We start from the raw sequence: 23,305 nt of genomic DNA on the forward strand, positions 1-23,305 counted from the left end.
ATTATAATAGCAGGTTTATTAAGACTGAACAAATTATCAGTATCTAAGGAATCATTTATTGTTGAAATAACTTCACCTTGAGTATTCAAGTTTGTCTCTAACATTTTGAAAGTAGTTTACCATTGTAACCTGCAGGAACGTTTCAACTGACCATGAGCCCATGCCCAGCTGCTTGTGCACAACAGACTTTCGGTTGGTGGAGGAAGAAAGGGAACAGCGTTTACAAACACGAAGAATGCTACATTCGTATGTTAGCGCCTGAGGTAGTTACATGTCAGCGTTCCAAGTTGTCTCATTTTATGGTGACTGACGTGCTTGGTTTTCGACAGCAAGAGTACTCGAACCTGAGTGTGAAGCCGAATAGCTTTACAGTGAAGTTTCAAAAGTACGATTGAAAAGGACACTTGGGTACAGTGAACAGTTTCTTCCCCAAAACAGTCTAATCGTTTCCAAACCTACTGCTGTAATAACACGGGAACACTTGGAAATTGAAGAAATATTTCGCAGAATTTTCGAAATTCTAGCCGAGAAACAACTTCTGATACAGGACGAACAATTGCCCGCTAAGACATCGAAAATGGACAACGATTATGTTCCGCAGTATCACAAGATCATGGTCGTGTAGCGAGAGAGCATCCAGGATGGATTTTTACCACTCTTAGTGGAAGAGGAGCTTCACGCCTCAAAAGCATGAAAAGTTTGAAAAGATACGAAGAACGTATAAAACAGGGTGGTACAAAGCATAATCAAGTTAAAAAAATTGATTCGTAGGTTTGTGATAGTTTCATTGAAGCTGTAGGCTGTATCCAGTAGGTGACGACGAGAAATCTTCATCAATGGGCCGTTGCTGCAGCTAGCCAATTTACTGATATAATTTTGAAGCTTCTTACTCGTGTGTGTGTGTCGTGCTCTTCAAGCGAAGACATTGGATTCGCCAGAGAAAAATCACCAGATCTGTATCCGAGAGGGAAGCAACCCCTTGATGCAGCAGGAAGTTTCCGAATGCAGATTTGAGTCCTCATTCCAAAAAACGACAAGTATTTTGTTATTAACACCGATCAAACAGGTATTACACATAAAAGTACCTGATACATTACATCAACTGCAATACTATTTTACCATATGATGTAATTAGTGAATGTTTGTTCTATGGTGTCAATGACAGTCAACTTATGACCGAACGCGAAACAAAGGTGATTCTTGTGTAGCGAAAGGAAATGCACAAGGTGACAGATTCGCACACTCCACAGTATGCTGTCACCTCATCTGGAAAATTACTACCAACTGTCTTCGTTAGCTTGCAAGAGGCCACTGGCTCATTTGGGCCAAGGGCGTAAAAGCAGCTGATGAGGACGCACACGAATACAAAAAGTTACTATAACGACTTCAAAGTTCGACAAGCGCACAACAGTGCCGCCCCCCCCCCCCCCCCTCTGGGTCCGGGGGGGTTAGAATAGGCCCGACGTATTCCCCGCCCGTCGTAAGAGGCGACTGAAAGGAGTGTCCCACGTTTTGGCATTTATGTGATGGTCCCCTGTAGCGTTTGACCTGCATTTTTCAAAATTTTTCCGAAGAGCGAACCAGTTGGGTAAGGGCGCCTTAAATGGTACATCGTGTCCATCGAGCATTGAGATCTTTAGCCCACTTTCTCGTTGTCACATTTGTCCCCCTCAATCTCCATCTCTTGGGCGAGGAAACCTTCCTGGATGCGTTTTCAACCATGCACTATGCAGTGTCGCTATCTGCATCGATGATGACCATGGACTTCTTTGCACCTGATATCCAGCACAATAGCCAGACTGCTGTGGTGGCGCCATCATGTACCCTGTTGGTTGCAGCCCCCTGACCACACGGGGATCGCTCTGCTGATGCCTCCAGTGTTAACTCCTCACTTATGCCAAGGGGTAGGTGCCCATCCTCTTGGAGCATCGGGACTCACGGCAATAGCCATCCTGCTGCTGTGGGTGTCAGAATAAGTATGATGCGGGAAATAACTGTCTGCATTGTATATCTTCCTCCAGATGGTGCAGTACCCCTGAATGTATTAGCTGCACTGATTGTTCAACTCCCTAAACCTTTCCTACTTTTGGGAGATTTTAACACCCATAGCCCCTGTGGGGTGGCACTGTGCTTACTGGCCAAGGCACGGATGTCGAAACTTTACTGTCTCAGTTCGACCTCAACCTCTTAAATAATGGTCCTGCCACACATTTCAGTGTGGCTCATGGTAGTTACTCAGCCATTGATTTATCAGTTTGCAGCCCAGGACTTCTCACATCTATCCACTGGAGAACACATGACGACCTGTATGGTAGTGACCACTTCCCCATTGTGGCGTGCGTACTGTAAGACCTTCGGTACACACACCATCAGATTATTTGACTTGTCGCTCTAGCGAAGTAGGCAAGTGTCAGCAATATGTCTCGTGGTCTTATTGTGGCGTGTTTATCTTCTGCCGTTAGGTCAGACGATAGAAATGCCACTTGCACGCTTAGAGTAGCAGATTGACGGTGACCAACTTTAAACAGAACTTGATTAATTTTCACACACATTTATTAAAATCATAAAAATCATAGATATTACGTAACTTGATTCTGGATGCTGTTTACAATTGACAATCTGAAGTTCCTTTGCTCTTGGTATGTTAATCTTATTCTCACATATCTCTGATACTTGCAAAGTGTCTATACATTTCTTTTCATGGCTATGTACAGGAATATGATAATCTTATTAGGCGCAGACTGAAACTTGACTACAGACTAATGCAGACTAACGCAGACTAATGCAGACTGACTAATCGGAGGTCTGTACACTGGTTATAATACCTCGTGATCCGCGAGGAGAAAAGGTTCTACGTTAGCAGCAATCTCATTGGCCGCGTTACATATTAATACGCGGATCGGCGGAAGCAGAATTTGGTCCGTCTTTATGGCAGCGCCATCTCGTAGAGCGGAGACGGACGAGCGCTGTGCCTGCGCTGTTGTGCTTAGCGGGGCGCGCTCTAGTGGGAAAGTTGTGTACGCGCTGACAACGCGGAACTATGTACACAACACCCATCTTCCTGTCACTGCCCCAGCGTCAGGCCCACGGGCGCCTGCCCAGATGGGCTTTGAACGAGGCAGACTGGGAAACTTTCACCTCTGCTGCCACCGTTGAATCTCCTCCACACAGTGACATCGATGTGATTGTTGAGCAGGTGACTACAACTATCGTTTCCGCGGCAGAAAACGCGATTCCTCGCTCATTAGGGTGCCCAAGGCTTAAGGCAGTCCCTTGGTGGTCGCGGGAAGTCGCTGAAGCAATTAAGGAGCGTCGGCGAGCTCTACAGCGGCATAAGCGGCACCATTCCCTGGAGTACCTCATAGCCTTTAAATGGCTCCGTGCCCACGTTCGCCAACTTATCAAACAACGGAAGCAGGAGTGTTGGGAGGGATACCTCTCGACTGTTGGGTGCCATGCATCACCTTCCCAAGTCTGGGCAAAGATCAAACGTGTTTTCTGGTCCCAGACCCCAACAGGCATTCGCGGTGTTACTATAAATGGCGTGTTATCTACCGACGCAATCGCGATTGCTGAGCACTTAGCTCGAGCCTCTGCGTCGGAGAATTACCCCCCTCCCTCCCCCCCCCCCCCCCCAAGCCTTTTGCACTATCAAATGGCGGCTGGAAGGGAACGTCAATACACGCCACAGTGAATCCTATAACGCCCCATTTACAGTGTGGGAGCTCCTCAGTGCCCATGCACATTGCCCCGACACAGCTCCTGGGCCTTATCAGATCCACAGCCAGATGATTAAACATCTCTCATCTGACTACAAGCGACATCTCCTCGTCATCTCCAACCAGATCTGGTGCGATGGCGTCTTTCCATCGCAGTGGCAGGAGAGCACCATCATTCTAGTGCTCAAACCTGATAAAAACCCGCTCGATGTGGATAGCTTTCGGCCCATTAGCCTCATCAACGTTCTTTGTAAGATGCTGGAACATATGGTATGTCGGCGCTGGGGTTGGGTCCTGGAGTCACGTGGCCTACTGCCTCCATGTCAAGGCGGCTTCCGCCAGAGTCGCTCTACCACTGCACCTGCAGCCATTCACCGTGGCGTAGCATCGTTTACGTGTAACCGACAGAAAAAGAATATCAAGCTCCCGTGTGACGCACTAAAGCCTTAAAAAGAGCAGTCGTAAGAAAACGGCACTGTAACATAGCGATGAGTTATTTTTCTGACTTGCTGAAGGTTGTAGGTTCTGTGATCGCTGTTTTTATTCAATTGGTTTATCCATATTTTTTTCATTTCTAGCCCTTGCCGCCTCATATTATCTTGTTGACTTTTGTATTTGCTCTATTTTTTCTTCCTTTTATTTGTTTATTTTTTGACCTTGAATCCTCGTCCATGTGATTTTAATTATTTTTATATATTTGCTTGGATTTAATTTCTTCCTTATCATCATTTTTTTATTTTTTATGTTATTTTAATCTTTATTTGTATTACTCAGTTTTGCCAGAATCTCTTTTCAATTATAAAATCTTTTTCTGTTTGAACGTTCATCTGTATTAGTTTGTCCATTTAGCCAGAACAACGTTGTTTTAAATGTTTGTTTGACGATTATCATCCGAAAGAACGTACATATAGAAAGAAAAAAATCTTGGACACAGCCAATACAAATACGTTATGCCGTATTTTGTTTCGTAACCGATAGGTAGGTATTCGAGATCGGTGTTTTAATATTATGATAAATAAAGAAATATAATTTAAATTACATGAACAAAGATTGGTTAATTAAATAAAAATGCCATTAAGATAAATATGTAAAAATAGATTAATCTGACAGGACTTGAACCGCGAACCTTAGCATACCAGCCAAATAACCTAACCGCTACGCTATGGCGCCGTTTTAAAATATAGTCTTATTGTCAAGGCCCCACTAGAACTATTTTTTTTGTCGATTACTTGCAAACGAGGACCCACCAGAGTGAATTGCTGCATGGCGTCGTACCTGGGACGCTAACTTACACCGCCGAATAGGGTGTGTTTCATAAGTCTGTGCGTTGACATTCGTCGTCAGCCGTTACAGGAAGCAGATGGCGCAGCAGACGCAGGTCTTAACGGGCTAGCACCATCTATAGGGAAATTCCGGTTTCACGCTTCTGCACCTGGTAATCCGTGATGTCGGCAAAGATACATGCCTGACAAAATAAAGTGAAGCACCTAGCAGAGGAGGAAGAAAAGGAATGAAACGCCACAGGTTGAGAGGATATGTGATCTTATTTCGGTGTTTCTAAAATCGAATCAAGTTGACGAAGAGCTTAGTAGTATGGGTCCACTTACCAATGTGGCGTTGCAGCCCCTCTGCATGGACGCACGCACTGATTCGGTTGGGGAGGGTGTGAAGCCGTTGGATCCTCTCCTGACACACAGCTGTTGTAAATGGTCCTGTATGCCCTGGATACTGGCTCTGGGACGGAGTTGACGTAAGAGCAGGTCCCATGTTTACTCTGCCAGGGACAGATCTGGAGGTCTTTCTGGCCACGGGAGTACTTCGCGTGCCGTGTGTGTGTGTGTGGACAAACATTGTCCTGTTGAAAAATGTCACATGATAACTAAGACGTGAGGGGGTAGGACGTCAGCAACGTACTGTTGTGCCGTCAGAGTTACGTCAGTCACCACCATGCGTGACCTGAACTGATACCCGATGGCTCCTCAGGAGTAACACCGCTCTGGCTCTCCAGAAGACAGGAAGAATGGACCTCCTCCCCAGATCGCCGTTACAGTCAACGATGAATACGATGCGACGCCATCCATCAGTGGGCTACGATTCCCAGTGACGGCACCACTACACTACAATCTGCGATACCCCACCAGTTCTATCCTTATTTGGATTAGTTTTCGCCTATCAATGACCATGGTTGGCGATCGGACTCGCAATTATAACGGGCGGACAGCCGCGTGCAGTAAGACCTCAGGGTTGATTTCACTAATCGCTCTAAGCACTGCAGAACCAAGCTCTTACCACACAATCTTTAATTCTCAATAATTGGAACCGACATAGTAACTTGACAAGGAAATAAGTGGCAGGAGTGCTCACAATATAACTTATAAACCCTTTGAAATAGCGACATACACTGCATACGGACAATACGGATCCTACAGACATATTACTTTCGTTACCGCAGCAAAAGACACTTTATCAGTACAAATTGATCTATTTTAAACTTGAGACAATTTTATGTAAAATAACAAATGTTGAGTGAAAATATCCTGCTAAGCACTGCGGCGGTGTTATTTGAAATTTATATAAGTAATAAACATCTTTCTTTAACATTATGTTTACACAGAACTGACCACTGACTGAAAATGAATTTTTGCACGCATGTTTTCTGATAATTTTCAATGTGAAGAATTTTCGAACTGACGGTACTTCAGTGCAGTGTAACAAAAACACTTTCCTGCACTTTTGTTGAATCATAAATTTAGTCTGTCACACGCCATGAATCAGTAAAATCGTATGCTCTGAACACCACAGTAACAATTGTTTTTTGTGGCAATGAAAATGTCCACAATACCTTTAGTTGCCTTCTTCTGGAACTGGTTTTATTATGCTTGTCAATGTAATAAAATAGCTGGTACTTTGTACACACTCTGCTGCTTTGCTTAATACGGCAATAATAATTTTAAGAAGTTTATATAGGCCTACGCACATCCAGCTTATGATCTGAAAATGGTGCTGATTAAATATCACAGTATTTGAAAATGACATCTACAGAAATAACAGGACTGTAATAAAGCATGTTGCTTTTAAGCACTTAACTTGTATTAATTTGTACAAGAGGACGACGAATCATGACTTTTACGATATGTCCGTCACTACGAAAAATAGAATATACTAAACTTCACCACAGAAATAAATACTCCAGTCTTTTTGTGGTGGTGAGCAACGTGTTGCAGCGCGTGACGAGATTTTGCTGCTGATGGATGGCTTAGCGGCTTTCACACAGTGGCTTCCAACTCGTAATTCCCGTCGTAATATTTGGCCAGTACTGTGGGTAATGTTGCAACATTATGTCTGCTTCTTTCACCGCCACCAAAAAAATTTCGGGTAACCGCCAGTGCTGAAAAAATGATTGTGTCCATGTTCTGGGACAGCGAGGGCGTAATCCTTACCCATTGCGTTCCAAAGGGCACTACAGTAACAGGTGCATCCTACGAAAATGTTTTGAAGAACAAATTCCTTCCTGCACTGCAACAAAAACGTCCGGGAAGAACTGCGCGTGTGCTGTTTTCAACAAGACAACGCACCCGCACATCGAGCTAACGTTACGCAACAGTTTCTTCGTGATAACAACTTTGAAGTGATTCCTCATGCTCCCTACTCACCTGACCTGGCTGCTAGTGACTTTTGGCTTCTTCCAACAATGAAAGACACTCTCCGTGGCCGCACATTCACCAGCCGTGCTGCTATTGCCTCAGCGATTTTCCAGTGGTCAAAACAGACTCCTAAAGAAGCCTTTGCCGCTGCCATGGAATCATGGCGTCAGCGTTGTGAAAAATGTGTACGTCTGCAGGGCGATTACGTCGAGAAGTAACGCCAGTTTCATCGATTTCGGGTGAGTAGTTAATTAGAAAAAAAAATCGGAGGCCTTAGAATTTGAATGCATCTCGTAGAAATTGTTATAGATGTCAATACATTCACAGATTAATAAAGTTACGACACAAAATACTTATCGAACGGCGTACGTTAAATGAAAATTGTCCTAAGTCACGCTATCTCTGATATGCACATCCTTTGGTTTCACTGTACTTCCTTCGATTCTTCAGAAGAGCAGTTCACAGTTACTATAGTATCTCCTATGTCGAAGCAGCAGAAAATTGTGACCCCCCCCCCCCCCCCCAAAAAAAAAAAAAAAATAACAGTAGGAAGACCTAACGTGCCGACATTCTCGATACGTGCACGTGAGCTTCAGAAGGAATAGAGAAGTGTAGACTGTAAAAGTGTTCGAAATCCATTCCAATTTTTTTTAGCCCATTGAAATAGAAACTCAAAATTCGTTTTATTGGATTGTGCTGCTTCATAGGAAATACTTCTGCTTGCTCGATTAATGGGAAGAAGTGTCTAGATCTATCTGGAAATGTACAGGAATAAAAGGTCGTTTTGGCCCAGAGATCAGGAAGGAAAAAGATTGAGGTACCGCATCCGCTGACCGACGCTGTGTTCGATGCGACTGGCTCGCTGTCTTCTGTGGCAGGGAGCGCACTGCTGTGCGACGCTCTCCGTCTAGTCGGTTGATCCGATCCGCTGATCAGCTATAGTGACTCCTACCGAAAGTTGTCCGAAGGCCTAAATACTGAAACGATCCTGGTATTTTGAATAGAATTTTTCTCAGTTTTTAAGATCCGAGGGTAATCCCAAAAGTAAGGTCTCCTTTTTTTATATATATAAGTACATAAGCCTGTTTATTTCCACAGTGGTTTACATCAGTTTACAGCTTGAACATTTAGCTACTTTTCGACATAATCATCATTTCTGTCGATTCATTTTTGTAGAAGTTGTGGTAGTTTTTGTATGCCCATGTCATACCAGCTCGCCGCCACGCTGTTCAGAAAGTTATGAACCTCTTCTTTCACCTCGTCATCGGAGCTGAATCACTGGGACCACAATTAACGCTGACAGGTACTGTGAAACCTGAAAAAACTCAAACGGGCAATTCAGAACGGGAGAAGTGGAATGTTGAGCAAGGGCCTACACATTCTCCATGACAACGCTCGCTCACACATCGCTCTGCAAACCATTGCTCTCCTGCAACTGTTTCAGTGGAACACAGTCACCCACCCACCCTATAGTCCTGACATGGCGCCCAGTGACTATCACCTGTTCCCTAGGTTAAAAGAACATCTGGCCGGAAAGCGATTCAGCTCCGACGACGAGGTGAAGGAAGAGGTTCATAACTTTCTGAACAGCAAGGCGGTGAGGTGGTACGACATGGGCATGCAAAAATTGCCACAGCGTCTCCAAAAATGCATCGACAGAAATGGTGATTATGTCGACAAATAGCTAAATGTTCAAGCAGTAAACTGATGTAAACCATTGTAGAAATAAACAGGTCTATGTAATTATAAAAAAAAATAGGAGAACTTACTTTTGCGATTACCCTCGTATTATCGTCGTTCTCGTTTGGGCCCTACTGGAACACGCAACTAGCAAAATTTTCATGATTTTGTTCTACCATTTCTTTGCCCCCACAGTACTTCAATTCTCTCAGAATGGGCCCTTTTCCGCTCATCAGACCACACGTCTCCAGTCTTCAAGAGCTTTTCTGTCTGGCCAACTTGTCAGCCGTCAGTTGTGTGCCTAAATATCTTCCTGTCGTGTATATCACATTGTCTTAATCCTATCCCTGCGTCTTTCAGGTGTTCCTTAACTGCTCTGGTCCATTTTATTGTTTCAATTTTGGCTTTACTGCATTCTAGTTAATTGTTTCTAGTTAATTGTTTCCGTTCCTGTAATCTGCTCATAGAATTTTAGCGTGTGTTTCTTTCATATCGGAAAAAATGTAGGTATAGTTTTCAGCTTCTTTATTTGCTCTCAGTCTGCATGTTCCTTCTCCAGTGCAATTTGGACGTAATATTTTCCTGATTACTTTCTGTTCTTTCTTTTTCGATTTCTTTAGTATCCCACTTTCTGTTTGAACTGAGTGTTTGTCTCATAAAGACACTACGGTTTGATTGTGCTGTAGTGCCACAGTTCAGTGTATTTTGATATGCATTTTTTAATTATTGATGTCTTTTGTAAGCCTAGAAGCTGTTTCAATTTTGTGAGAACGAATTACATAACCATTCCTTTCCAGAGCAGTTTCGTGAATGATTTCGTCTAAACGTGTCAATTGACAGTCACGGTGTTTGTTTCAGAATTTCCGTTTGTTTTTGCATTGTTTCAGTGCTCTGGCATAAAATCACTAGGTCTTCTGTAAAACCAAACAGCCTAATATTGGTTCATCATAATTTCAATCGTTCGTCAATTTTTCGCTCTGATTTTAGTTTCCAGTTCTAAGACAGGTGAAAAGTAATGGAGAGGGTCCATCACCTTGTCCCACTCCGGAATTTCTCCCCTGAATATTTCTCTAGATTTCGTACCATTTAGTGTTTCACTAAAAATAGCAGTGGTTTTGAGGTCCAGACATGATTCTTTCAGAGTCACTGAGTCACACGACATTTTTTACTGAGTCCATGCTTTTTAAATTCTACAAGGGTACAAACTACATTCTTATACAGTGCGTGTTTTGATGCGTGAGAATTAATTTCAGAACTGACATTTATATTCGGCAAAATATATTTTCTCTGAAACCTGCTTGATGTTCAGTAGTTTTGCATTGAAGCTGGTGGTGTGCTCAGTTGAGGAGACATTGAGAAAGGATTTTGTTTGGGACGGGCTTAGAGGGAAATCCCTCTGCAATGAGTGATATTAGCTTCGTCTGCCTTTTACGTAGTGGTGTATCAGTGGACTTTTCCTATCAACCGGAATTTTCTCACTTTGCCACATTTTTGGATGATCAATGTTATTTCTTTTAAAGTTTTTAGGCTCTGCTAACGGTATACTACGCCATCCACATCGCTGGTGATTACTTTGAAGGAGAGTAACAGGTGCAAACATGTAACTCTTTTGTATCGGTTGTGAATAAATAGTTGCCACTATTTAAGTTCCAACCCTCGTATTTGAGGTATCCACATTTTTGTAACTAGTGGTTGTTGAGACATAACTCGCACAGACGTGGACGCTTCTGCAAGTTGCCTCTCGGGGTATCCAGACACACATTTTTCTTGTTTAATTGTCAAGTGTATTAATTAGAAACACCGCTTTCAAATTTACACACCATATTTGTCCAATCGGAACTTCGGCTCCGTCCGTTGCGTCCTCATCGCCCGACGAGGTACTGAAGTCCAGCCTATTGTTCCATGACGCGCTGCGAATACTGGTGTAATGATATACGAGGGCAGTTCAACAAGTACCCGCGTTAGGAAAGAAGACGCTTTCGTACTTTCAAACACATATGATTCATTTTTTAGCACAGTGCTTGCCATTTTAACCCTTCCAAATAATATGAAATGTCGAGCATTTTGAAATACGCCTTGTCTCGACGATGACCTCATTTGTATTCCTTCACGTTTGGGAACAAGAAGCTGTCGCAGGGAGCCAGCTTGGGCAATTACAGGTGTGGGGGACGGCAGTTAAGAATTGTTGCAGATGAATTTGTTGCCGCATTGTGGTATAACAACATGTTCTACGTCGCGAAATGGAGTCGCGTGTCTTTCAATTTCTAGTCGAAACTATCAAACACATTAGTGTCGTATTTCCCAGTATTGGTTTTAAGTTTTCTTATTCTGTGAGTATGACACCCTTTTCATACCAAAAACTCGCCTCCCCCAACTTTTTCCATCTGATGGGAACGGTTTCTACTTTGTACAACAGTTCACTGGAAGCAACCCGCTTTTCTGATTGGTGCTTGGTTTCCCTGGGTGTAATAATGCCACTGTCTCTCATCGACAGTGACAAATGGGGTTAAAAAGTGCTCTGGATCTCGCTTAAATTGCTGCGAACGCAGCTTCGAAATTGAATCGTTGTGTTTACTGTCGATATACCTATGGTTTCTGCTGCTACTCGCTCTTTCATCCGACTGTCAGCGAGAATTCTGTTGTGGGCTTTCTCAGCGGTCTCTGTCTCTTCGGGGATCCCATCTGCTTGGCGTCCAGGGCGAGTCTCATCAAAAAGGAACGTCTGATCGGGCTGGAATTCATTGAACCAACATATAGGGTGTCTCTCTCCCAAGAGTCGTCTGAAGTATTTTCTCTGGTGCTTCAACAGATATTTGCAATTTCGTTTTTGCATCGTGTAGCTGGAGGCAGTCCAAACACACAGTGCTCGTACATCTTTCATGCGACGCCCAGTGCAGAGGGAAAGGATTTTTAGAGGGGAATCTTATATGGCCATTGCATAGAGCGGTCCCAGATTTGTTTAATGCGATATTCCTGTTGTCTATATGTATTAACTAGGACAGCAAAGCTCGCAGAATAACGATAGATAACTCCAGAAGCGGCAGCACTCTCCTGGCCCGCGCTGTCACCGCCAAGCACGCGGCACTGTTGAGTTGCTGCTGGATTGCTGTTTGTTCTTCGTGTTTTACTGTACTTATTAATATGTGAAACAAATATAACAAAAGGCTAATTTGGGACCACTCTGCCGAATGAGCACGAAACATTTTACTTTTTAAATAATTTTACGAACCTCCAGCATGCTGGAGTAATTGCAAGTCAGCAACTTGTCTTAATCAGTGCAACGAAAAAAACGGCGAGAGCTGCAAATTTCACTTTTTTTTTTAACTCGATGACTAGTTTCGGGTCGGGAACCATTTTAAAAACATCAAGATAGTCAAACCTATGTTTCCTAAAATATAACTGCCATGTCAAGATAACAAACACGTACGAATAACAAAGTGCAAATGAGCAGTTACAGAGCATACAGATGAGTTATTTGTATGCTCTGTAACTGTTCATTTGCACTTTGTTACACGCACGTGTTTGTTATCTTGACATGGTTGTTATATTTTGGGGAATGTCGTTTTGACGATTTGGATTATATGAAAGTGATTCCCGGCCCGAAACTAGACGTCAAGTAAATAAAACTGAAATTTGCGACTTTCGCTGTTTTTTCTGTTTTATAAAAACAATTTTGTTTTAAAGACAAAAGAAAAAGACACTGGGTGTCGCATGAAAGACCTGATGAGCACTATTTGTTTGTTGTGAATCCAGCTCCACAATGTAAATGTCTGCCGAAACAGAGGGAAATCGCGCCTGAGACGCCCTGTATAACTGTCCCTGCAGTCGCACTATCGGCGAGGTGCCCTCTGTGGCTCAGATGGATAGAGCGTCTGCCATGTAAGCAGGAGACCCCGGGCTCGAGTCCCGGTCGGGGCACACATTTTCAACTGTCCCCCTTGATATATATCAATGCCAACAGCTGAAGGTATTAATATATAATTATAATTTCTGTATAACTGTTGTCACTGATGGCCATGGGCCTCCGTAAACACGATCCATTTCTGCTTTTATCAAGTCACCCCATAAGAAGTCTTCTCACATACACGGAATGGTCAAAAAGGTTTTGGAAGACGAAAGGAACTTTTTTTTTTCATTAACAGTACAGAGTAACCCACTCCCTTGAAATGTAAGGTGGGTCGGATGCTTCTGAATCTAATAGCAAAGACTTCTCATTGTTACAATCTTATTGATATACAGTTGTTAATGCTTTTTTAAAAATAATATAAAGTACATAATAGATAAAGATTTCTCTGAGGTTACAGAAAATTGAATGCTTAACAATTGTTAAAATGGTTCCATATAATTTGTTACTACCTAGTTGATGATAATATAATTTATGTAATGCAAATGTCAAAGAAAAGTAAAAAAAAAGAAAATGTAACACAATGAGCGTGGTGAAAATAATTTGTAGTATGTATAGGGAAGTGATATGCTTTATTTGGATCTGTAATACAGTCTAAGTAGCATGTTTGTTAACAATGGCCTATTTCTACATATTTCAGATGAGAAGGTCTCGGTACAACCTTGAGGTATTCTCATCTGAAATGGTTTGTGCTAATGTATTCTTACACAGATTATACAGATTAAATGCTGAGCACTTCATACATGGAATACATGAATTTTAGCTTTACATGAGAAATACACTTATGTTTGTAACTTGTTAGTAGAAATACAATATAGTTCATTGCTACCTGAATGCATTGTTCCTTAAATAACTTAATACATTTCTGATATATAAAATTCATTGATTGTAGCTTTGAATATGTTGCCTTCCTGAGTCATGTTCACTTAGTGTTCCTTCCTCGGTTTCGGAATCTGTAGTTGCGTTTGTGTCCTCCCATGTGGTTTGTTGTGTTGTTTGTGCTTGTCTACGCCTCCTTCCATATGGGTTTTGGCTCTTGTATTCTTCGTCCAGAGTGTTCGATACAATATCGGCTACGCTATTTATTGTGTTCCAGTAATTTGGATTACGTATTACTCTGGCGATATCATTGTCGTTCTGTATAGGTCTCACTTGTGCTAGCGTGTTGCACAGCAGTGTGACATGTTCTGGCGCCCAGTTTCTCCGCATAAGCATACTTCATCGTCAGTTAGTCCCATACCGTTTAAATGTACCGGATACGGAAATGGACCATCCCCCAGCTTGGTTCGACATGTTTCAGTTGCAGTCTTTCGTGTACACCAGGAAAGAAAGTGTGTACTCGGCGACCCTTATCGGATGCAGCCCAGTCTCTCTGCCATGTTTGAATCCTCCATTGTTTCATTTGTGTTTTGTTCATAATGTTGGTTCCTGTAATTTCGGTGACTTTATCGACCCTGTTCTTATTAAGCCAGTAAACTGCAGCCCTGTAACGTATTGTTATGTCTATAGGGCAGGTCCCCATCACAACACAAAGTGCCTCTAGTGACGTGACGTTGAAGGCTCCGCTCATTCTCGGGGGTACACCGCGTTGACCTCGTCTTTGAATTGTCTTGTTAGTCTGTATGTTCAGTCTGTGAGCCCAAGCACTTGAGGCGAAGCATGCGATGGATTGAAATATCGCCAAGTGGTAGGTCCTTATCGTCTTAATAGGTAATTTCTACTGAGTTGTGTTTAGTCTTGCTAGTTTGTGCATAATTTTGGAGGCTTTGTCAATTGTCAATTTTATATTATGGTTGAAAGTCTGTTTTCCGTCTAGATGCAGTCCGTGCCTTGCTTCCTCTGTACGCTTGTATTGTTTAATTTTGGAATTATATTCCTCTGTAGTGCCCCTCTAAGCAGAAAATATACAGTTTTGGTGGGAGATACTTTTAATTTATTTTCTTTGCACCAACTGTTAATTTTCTGAAGCAGTTGCGTGCCTTTTGTCTCTAGTGCTGCTCTCGAGTTCGCTGACACCTCTACGAGCAGGTCATCTGCGTAAGCCACCACACCTCTTACCCTGCCGTCACTGTACAGGGTGTTCAGCAAGGGCTCGATTGCGATATGCCAGAATATTGGTCGGCAAATCGAGCCTTGACAAACCCGCCGTGTACCAGCCCTCCACTCCGCCACTCTGCCTCTGCAGTAGTCGAGGAGCCTATTTTAGAGGGAATCTGATAGCCTCATTTCCCTTAACCTGGCGAAGAGGGATGGCCACCAAAAGTTGTCAAAAGCCACGGCTATGTCGATTAGAATGGCGGACGCGTTTTTGTCGCTGATGCTATTTGTAACTGTCAGTGCTTGGTTGACGGCGTCTTCTATTGATCTACCTTCCCTGAAGCCGAATTGATGGGGCGTTAGGCCTAGGAGGCGTCTGTGCGATTGTAAACGGTCACACGGGAGACTTTCCTGTACCTTGCCGAGAGTGTTTAAGAGACAGATCGGTGGGTACGTTTTGGGGTCTGCAGGCTCGTTGTCTTGTGATTTCCTTATTGTTACTACATTAGCAATTTTCCAGAGGTTTGTAATTCTGCCTGTTAGTAGTGCCTCGTTGAACATGTTACTGTTTGTTTTAATGTTGCTGAAAGTATCTTGTCTGGGACGGGTGCTTGTCGATTTTTAAGCCTGCTGATTGCCGTCGCGACTTCTTACTGTGCGAATGGCATGGTTACACTGTCACTGATGTATGGCTCTCTCTTAGGTCAGCGTGGTGCCGCTCGTCTTCTGTGGGGTCGTCACCTGGGAGGAGCCTGTTCAGAAGGTATTCAGCCATGCTTCTCCATCCTCTCGTCATTGTGCCGTCAGCTTGTTTTAGTGTTGACAGAAATGTCGGTGTCTTAACTCGTTTTGTTTCTATCTTGAATGGTTGTCCCCAGATGTCGTTCTGTAGCTGGGTTTTTACAAAATTGGTCCAGTAGTCTTGCCTTGCTGTCTTTAGTTGTTTTTGGCATTTCTGTTTAGCGTCACGATACAGATAGGGACTGTCTTTGCTTGTTGGTGGTACTTTCTTTTGACCCGTGAATCCTTCCTTTGTCTTGCCAGTTCTGTCGACCACGGTTGTTTCTGTCCCCACCCAGCTTTTGCGCGTGGTGTAGCTACTTCCTGTGCTCTTTGTAGGATCTCTGTCAGTACATGCGTTTTGTAATCTATACTGCATTGGCGACTGCTACGGTCGCAGGTTCGAATCCTGCCTAAGGCATGGATGTATGTGATGTCCTTAGGTTAGTTAGGCTTAAGTAGTTCTAAGTTCTGGGGGACTGATGACCTCAGATGCTAAGTCCCATAGTGCTCAGAGCCATTGGAACCATTTTATACTGCCTTGATCAGTGTGCAGCGACGGCGCTTCAACAATATCTCGAACTTTTTGCCAGTTGGCTCTTCTTATGAGTAAATGCTGCTGTTCGTGGTCCATGTTATGTGTATTGATATATTTGTCCGTGGTTATGACGATTGCATTGTGGACACTGTGTGTGGCTCTATCTAATACCCTCCATGTATTGACTAGTGGAAGAGATTTTGCGTTCCCTAGGGAAAGGTCTATGTTACTTACACCACCGGCGTCTCCGTGGTAGGTAGGTGGCTGACCCTCCCTATTCAGTATCAAGAGGTTGCATTCATTTACCACGTCAAGCACTAGTTGCCCTCTGTCGTCAGTTCTGAGTTCCACAAGGGGGATTTTGCGTTGATATCAGTTAGAACGAGTAGCCTTTTCCTTTCTGAGTGTCATGCAATGTCTTTTATTTTGTCTTAGAAAGGTTCTATATCATATACGAGTACTGAGCGTAAATAGACGACATGAGCCATACATCCTGTCCGTCTCTTAGTTCTGCTGTGGCAATGTGTTCAGAGCAAAACCGGGCGATCTGTGGTACTATGAGGTTTTTATTAGCTGGTATTATTGCGGCTTTCGCGTTTGGTGTTCCTGCTATTGTGATGTAATATGAGGGGAGCCCTGAAATTTTCCCGCCTCGCAGAAAAGGTTCCTGAACGCAGGCGATGTCTGCTTTTGTTTCTTCTAAGAGTCTATCTAGTTCTATGTTTACTAGGGTACTGCTCTGGCAATTCAGTTGTCTTACCTACAGAAGGGATATCTAGTGAAGGAGAAATCCAGAAACACACATCCATGTGCTTTCACGAAGCCCTTATATACTTTCTCTAGGTTTAGGCCCTCTCCCCTTCGCACACATGCCTCCGCTAAAAGCTTACATGGCTCTTTGGGGTTCGTTGGCAGATTTTCAACTCTTAGGATCATCCTGTCAGTTTGTTCTGTAGTTGGAAAGCAAATTTTATCCCTGTTTTCATGCTTAGTTCGTATTACATAGCGAAGAGCTGTTTGAAATATATACGTGTTTTCTAATCTGCTAAGCCCTAGGCTAACTTCTGAGTTTTCGTAGTTTACTTAATTAACGGTATTCAGCTTAGGGCCCTTGGTTGTGTCTGGTTGGTGTTCTTGACTGTTTGTTTGTTGCTACGATTTCGAGTAATTTTCTAGGGCAGCACGTCTTTCCTGCTTCATAGTTTCTGGTAGTATGGAGTTTGATGTGTTTTCGCCGAGCATTTCCCCTGATAACGACTGCTTGTTTTTTATCTCTACCGGGGACTTGTTCGTAAAATGTGACTGTTGTATGTCCGTTTCTGTGGTGTTTGTGTCTGGTGTTGTGCCGGTGCAGTATGTGTCTTTCTGTTCAGCTACCAAACGTCTCAAAAAATGAGATCGGCAGGAAGTGCAAAATGGCTAAGCAGGGATGGCTAGAGGACAAATGGTAAGGATGTAGAGGCTTATCTCACTAGGGGTAAGATAGATACTGCCTACAGGAAAATTATAGAGACCTTTGGAGAAACGAGAACCACTTGTATGAATATCAAGAGCTCAGATGGAAACCCAGTTACAAGCAAAGAAGGGAAAGCAGAAAGGTGGAAGGAGTATGTAGAGGGTCTATACAAGGGCGATGTACTTGACGACAATATTATGGAAATGGAAGAGGATTTAGATGAAGATGAAATGGGAGATATGATACTGCGTGAAGAGTTTGACAGAGCACTGAAAGACCTGAGTCGAAACAAGGCCCCGGGAATAGACAACATTCCATTAGAACTACTGATGGGCTTGGGAGAGCAAGTCCTGACAACTCTCTACCATCTGGTGAGCAAGATGTATGAGACAGGCGAAATACCCTCAGACTTAAGAAGAATATAATAATTCCAATCCCAAAGAAAGCAGGCGTTGACAGATGTGAAAATTACCGAACTATCAATTTAGTAAGTCACAGCTGCAAAATACTAACACGAATTCTTTACAGACGAATGGAAAAACTGGTATAAGCTGACCTCGGGGAAGATCAGTTTGGATTCCGTAGAAATATTGGAACACGTGAGGCAATACTGACCTTACGACCTATCTTAGAAGAAAGATTCAGGAAAGGCAAACCTACGTTTCTAGCATTTGTAGACTTAGAGAAAGCTTTTGACAATGTTGACTGTAATATTCTCTTTCAAATTCTAAGGGTGGCAGGGGTAAAATACAGGGAGCGAAAGGCTATTTACAATTTGTACAGAAACCAGATGGCATTTATAAGAGTTGAGGGGCATGAAAGGGAAGCAGTGGTTGGGAAGGGAGTGAGACAGGGTTGTAGCCTCTCCCCGATGTTATTCAATCTGTATATTAAGCGAGCAGTAAAGGAAACAAAAGAAAAATTCGGAGTAGGTATTAAAATCAATGGAGAAGAAATAAAAACGTTGAGGTTCGCTGATGACATTGTAATTCTGTCAGAGACAGCAAACGATTTGGAAGAGCAGTTGAACGGAATGGACAGTGTCTTGAAAGGGAGGTATAAGATGAACATCAACAAAAGCAAAACGAGGATAATGGAATGTAGTCGAATGAAGTCGGCTGATGCTGAGGGAATTAGATTAGGAAATGAGACACTTAAAGTAGTAAAGGAGTTTTGCTATTTGGGGAGCAAAATAACTGATGATGGTCGAAGTAGAGACGATGTAAAATGTAGACTCGCAATGGCAAGGAAAGCGTTTCTGAAGAAGAGAAATTTGTTAACATCGAGTATAGATTTAAGTGTAAGGAAGTCGTTTCTGAAAGTATTTGTATGGAGTGTAGCCATGTATGGAAGTGAAACATGGACGATAAATAGTTTGGACAAGAAGAGAATAGAAGCTTTCGAAATGTGGTGCTACAGAAGAATTCTGAAGATTAGATGGGTAGATCACATAACTAATGATGAAGTATTGAATAGAATTGGGGGGAAGAGGAGTTTGTGGCATAGCTTGACAAAAAGAAGGGATCGGTTGGTAGGACATGTTCTGAGGCATCAAGGGATCACAAATTTAGCTTTGGAGGGCAGCATGGAGAGTAAAAATCGTAGAGGGAGACCAAGAGATGAATACACTAAGCAGATTCAGAAGGATGTAGGTTGCAGTAAGTGCTGGGAGATGAAGAAGCTTGCACAGGATAGGGTAGCATGGAGAGCTGCATCAAACCAGTCTCAGGACTGAAGACCACAACAATAACAACAACAACAACAACATTACTGTTTTGTTTGTTGTAGTGACTGTGTGTATACTACCACCGTAGACAAAATGAACTGGTGTAATATAGGGTCTACATTTGGTTGTATCATATTGTATTTGTTGCACAGGTAGTGTGCAATTGTCTTTGTTTGTGTTTGCCTGTGGTGTTGGATTTTTTGTGAACTCAGCGACATCCTCATTCTCAAGATGTTCAACGACGTCGTTATATTTCTCTGTACTATCTCGCAGTATTTCGTCTTCCGGTTCGTCAACTCGTAAAAGGAGACCAGCCTGGAAGATTGCCCAATCAAACATGTTACGTTTCAGGTGACTGGCAACCTCATATTCAGTTGCACCCTGCATTGACATATCTTCTATATAGTCGGTAATGCTGAAGTACCTACACTGTATTGTCTCCCAGAACTGAGGCATTACATTAGTTTCGGTATCTGCACTTGGGGGTTGTAATATCCCCATGTGTTGCCGCCAGTCTCTCATCCTAATCGACGGCGATTTGTACGTTTGCCTGTTTGTGTTATTAGTTACGTCTGTTCTTGCGTGTGTTAGGAGGGTGGGTTTCTGACAGTTATGGTTGCAGTCCTTATTAATGGACGTTGTACAGGACATCGTATTAGGTGCGTTCTATTTGTCTTTCGTAGAGCTGTTTATATGTAGGACCGTCTGCCCCCCCCCCCCCCCCCCTGCCTTATCGCATGTTCTATGTTTGCGTGGTATACAGCCTACAGGATTCTCCTGCCTGCATTCTGACTTTTTGTGTCCCGGTTTTACGCATCTTCCACATATTAGATCTTTGTCGCAACGCTTCGATGGGTGAGCGAAGGCCCAACAATTTAAACATTTTTCTACAGCAACGAAGTCGTTGATGTACAAAGATTCAAATTGAATAAAAACCCTTTCTTTTTCGTAGAGCTCTTCCAAGAATTCCTGGTTAGTTAAATATGTTGAGACATGGTGCACTTCCAACAGGGGTCTGAACTTCTTGGGTTCTTCACACCTAATGTCCTTAAGCTGTGCCGCTTTTTCTATTATCGTTTTCTTGTCTACTTGTGATTCTGTTTCAATTATTGTAGTGTTTGCTGTTGACCTGATTGATTTTATTTTTGTCTTGCTTGGGGTTAATTGTTTTAGTGATGGATTCTCTAGTGGTTCTCACATCTTGGTTGGTTTCTGATTTAAATGAAAGTGTGCTAGACTGTTTAGCTTTTGTTTGTTGAATCCGTTCCTGTACTTTGCTTTTAGGTTCTGCAATCGGACCGGCAGCCGCAACCGCTGCAAATGAGAGCGAGAGGTGTTTATTTTCTGACTTTAATCTCTGACTTTCGGATTTGAGTTCCGCTATTTCTTGTTCCAGGCGCTGAATGCGTTCCTGGGCATCTGGCGCGTTTGCAACCGCTAGTTCTTATCTGAGTCTGGCGTTTTCAGTTCTGAGCTCTTCATTTTGTCCATAAAGCCTTGTTTGACCTAGTGCAAGTGCCCAAATTTTGTCTGTAACCTGCGAAGTAATTGTGGTTGACGTCTTCTTTTTAGTTCATTCTGGAACTCCGCTAAGATCTCATCTACAGCGCTTATCATTTAGTTTCCATTTTCTTTCTTTTGAGAATTGACTCTACGCTGGATACCACTCGTCTTATTGCCCCCGTGCTGGTTCAAGTGGCTCTGAGCACTGTGGGACTCAACTTCTCAGGTCATCAGTCCCCTAGAACTTAGAACTACTTAAACCTAACTAACCTAAGGGCATCACACACGTCCATGCCCGAGGCAGGATTCGAACCTGCGGTTCTAGGCGCTTCAGTCTGGAACTGAAGCGCCTAGATCCGCTCGGCCACTCCGGTCGGCTGCCCCCGTGCTCCTGCCCGTCGGAGTCGCATCACTGTTTCGACATCCTGCGACTGATGCGTAGCTCACATTGATTCCGGGAGCGCGTTCGGCATTTTCCAAAGTAGCAGCGGCTGCCGCCAGCTTGGACCAGGTTGTATGCTCCATTGTCTCGCGGACGTGGAACTTAACTTAGTTAAAAGCCGAGGGACACGTCCCAAATGCTTCACAGAGTGAGGCAAAGAGAGCGCACACCGGACGAAATTTGCTGTACGGCAGCCGATTCCCAAATTCTGGATCCGTTGCGCATGTTGTTTGTCTCTAAACCGAGTGCAACCAGTTCCGTTAAGCGCAGTACGCACTGTGATTTGTTCCACAGTTTGCCGCGCTGTTACTCGGTAGCGCCAGGAAATAAGAGCCACACGCCAGTTGACAGTACCTGCAGGCAGCTTTCCGTAGACGGCGTCCGGTGAGCCGGCCGCTGCTGTCTAGCACGCCTGACGCAACGAACAGCTGTGGGCCGCGCTGTCAGTGCTGTCTGCGTCTGACGTCACTGCAACCCGCTGCACTCTGGCCGTCAGCAGAAAGCGCAACGCGTCGCAGCCCACAGGGAAGACAATAGCCTCCCGTTCCGCCGACGAAACTTGCCACACGGCACGCAAGAATACATTCACTATCACAGAAAAGAAAGACTTCTCACGGTAAAACTATAGTCTCCGAACTAGCCTTTAGTACGTAACGTGACAGATTACGCATTTAGCTATCGACGCTGAAACTTGCACTGCAGTCCGACCACTTTTTCCCACCACAAACGCGAAAACAAGCGGAGCGCTCGTCGAACACGTCCGCACGCCACGCCACTCGCCCCTCTTCCTTTTTGAACGGAACAGGCGAGTCGCCCATATTGTTTCCTTGTAATACGTGTAAGGGCGGTGATAATATCGCCCTTGAGTGCCCGAATGGCCGGCCGATACTGCACTTTTTCTGTGTCGTTGCAAACGCCTAGTATAGCTTACTTGGTCCGAGCACGGGGCTCACAACCCGAACCACACGCCACTGTTAAGCACTAATGAAGGACTGGGTCCCTTACTTTGCTTGTACATAATTCATTAAGGTCACTATCACAGGAAAGGAAGACTTCTCACGGTCAAAACCATGGTCTCCGAACTAGGCTTTAACATGTAACGTGACAGATTACGCATTTAGCTATCCAATTCCACAATAACACAGTTTTGCTGTGAAATCTTGCAGGACACCCGGAAGCAGTAACAGACAAGGGGTCGGCACCCACAAATAACACACCCTGAGAGTCAGGCTGGGAGCACACCCTACGAGAACTTGTTCACACTATGCTCACCATAAACTGCAGACATTCCGGTCGAACATCCGCTTGCGGTGGCCGCCAGAAGGACGAAGCGACCGACAGGCCCACGCCGTGCTTCTCACACAGGCACCTCAATTTGTACAAACATCTAGGCCAACACCAACTCCGGACTCTCCTCCCACTGCGAGGCTTGGCACAGTTTATACGAAATGCCTTCCAGGCAACCCGTAACCGCCGCAGGAGATTCCACGATTCGCAAACAGACCCAGCGTAACAGACATCACACATGTACCTACGCCCGAGCCACACAACGCCAGCCTCACCGGCCGCCCCAAACCGACTACCTCTCGCCGTCCCGCGCGCCCCAGCCGAAAACGCAAAGATGCTCATGCCCGGGGACGCGCCAAAGATAACGAGCCGATCGCTGATGATCGACCAGCAGTCTGGCTCATTACTGACTTGACCGGCAAATCGCAACTAACACGTGCTCCAGTGCCGTGGAGCGTCAAGACGCTTTGGTATTAATCTTCCGCAGGTAAGATTAGTGCCGAATCGTTTCTTGGAGTAATAAATTTATAACATTTGTGTCTCATAGTCGATCCATAAAAAAACCTGTTGCATGTACTTTGTGTTTGCT

General features: G+C 43.9%; 1 protein-coding gene across 2 annotated transcripts in view; it reads left to right on the forward strand.

Annotated features, from left to right (window-relative positions):
- The window catches only part of LOC124788307 (E3 ubiquitin-protein ligase ZNRF2), a 714,395-nt gene that overhangs the window by 44,747 nt on the left and 646,343 nt on the right, over positions 1-23,305 (forward strand). For both annotated transcript variants that reach the window (XM_047255538.1, XM_047255539.1), the window contains exon 2: positions 15,688-15,747. In XM_047255538.1, coding sequence (XP_047111494.1) covers positions 15,688-15,747 — 60 coding nt within the window. The remainder of the gene's footprint in view (positions 1-15,687; positions 15,748-23,305) is intronic.

The sequence above is a fragment of the Schistocerca piceifrons genome, chromosome 3 (genome assembly GCF_021461385.2).
Source record: "Schistocerca piceifrons isolate TAMUIC-IGC-003096 chromosome 3, iqSchPice1.1, whole genome shotgun sequence".
Classification (NCBI taxonomy): domain Eukaryota; kingdom Metazoa; phylum Arthropoda; class Insecta; order Orthoptera; family Acrididae; genus Schistocerca; species Schistocerca piceifrons.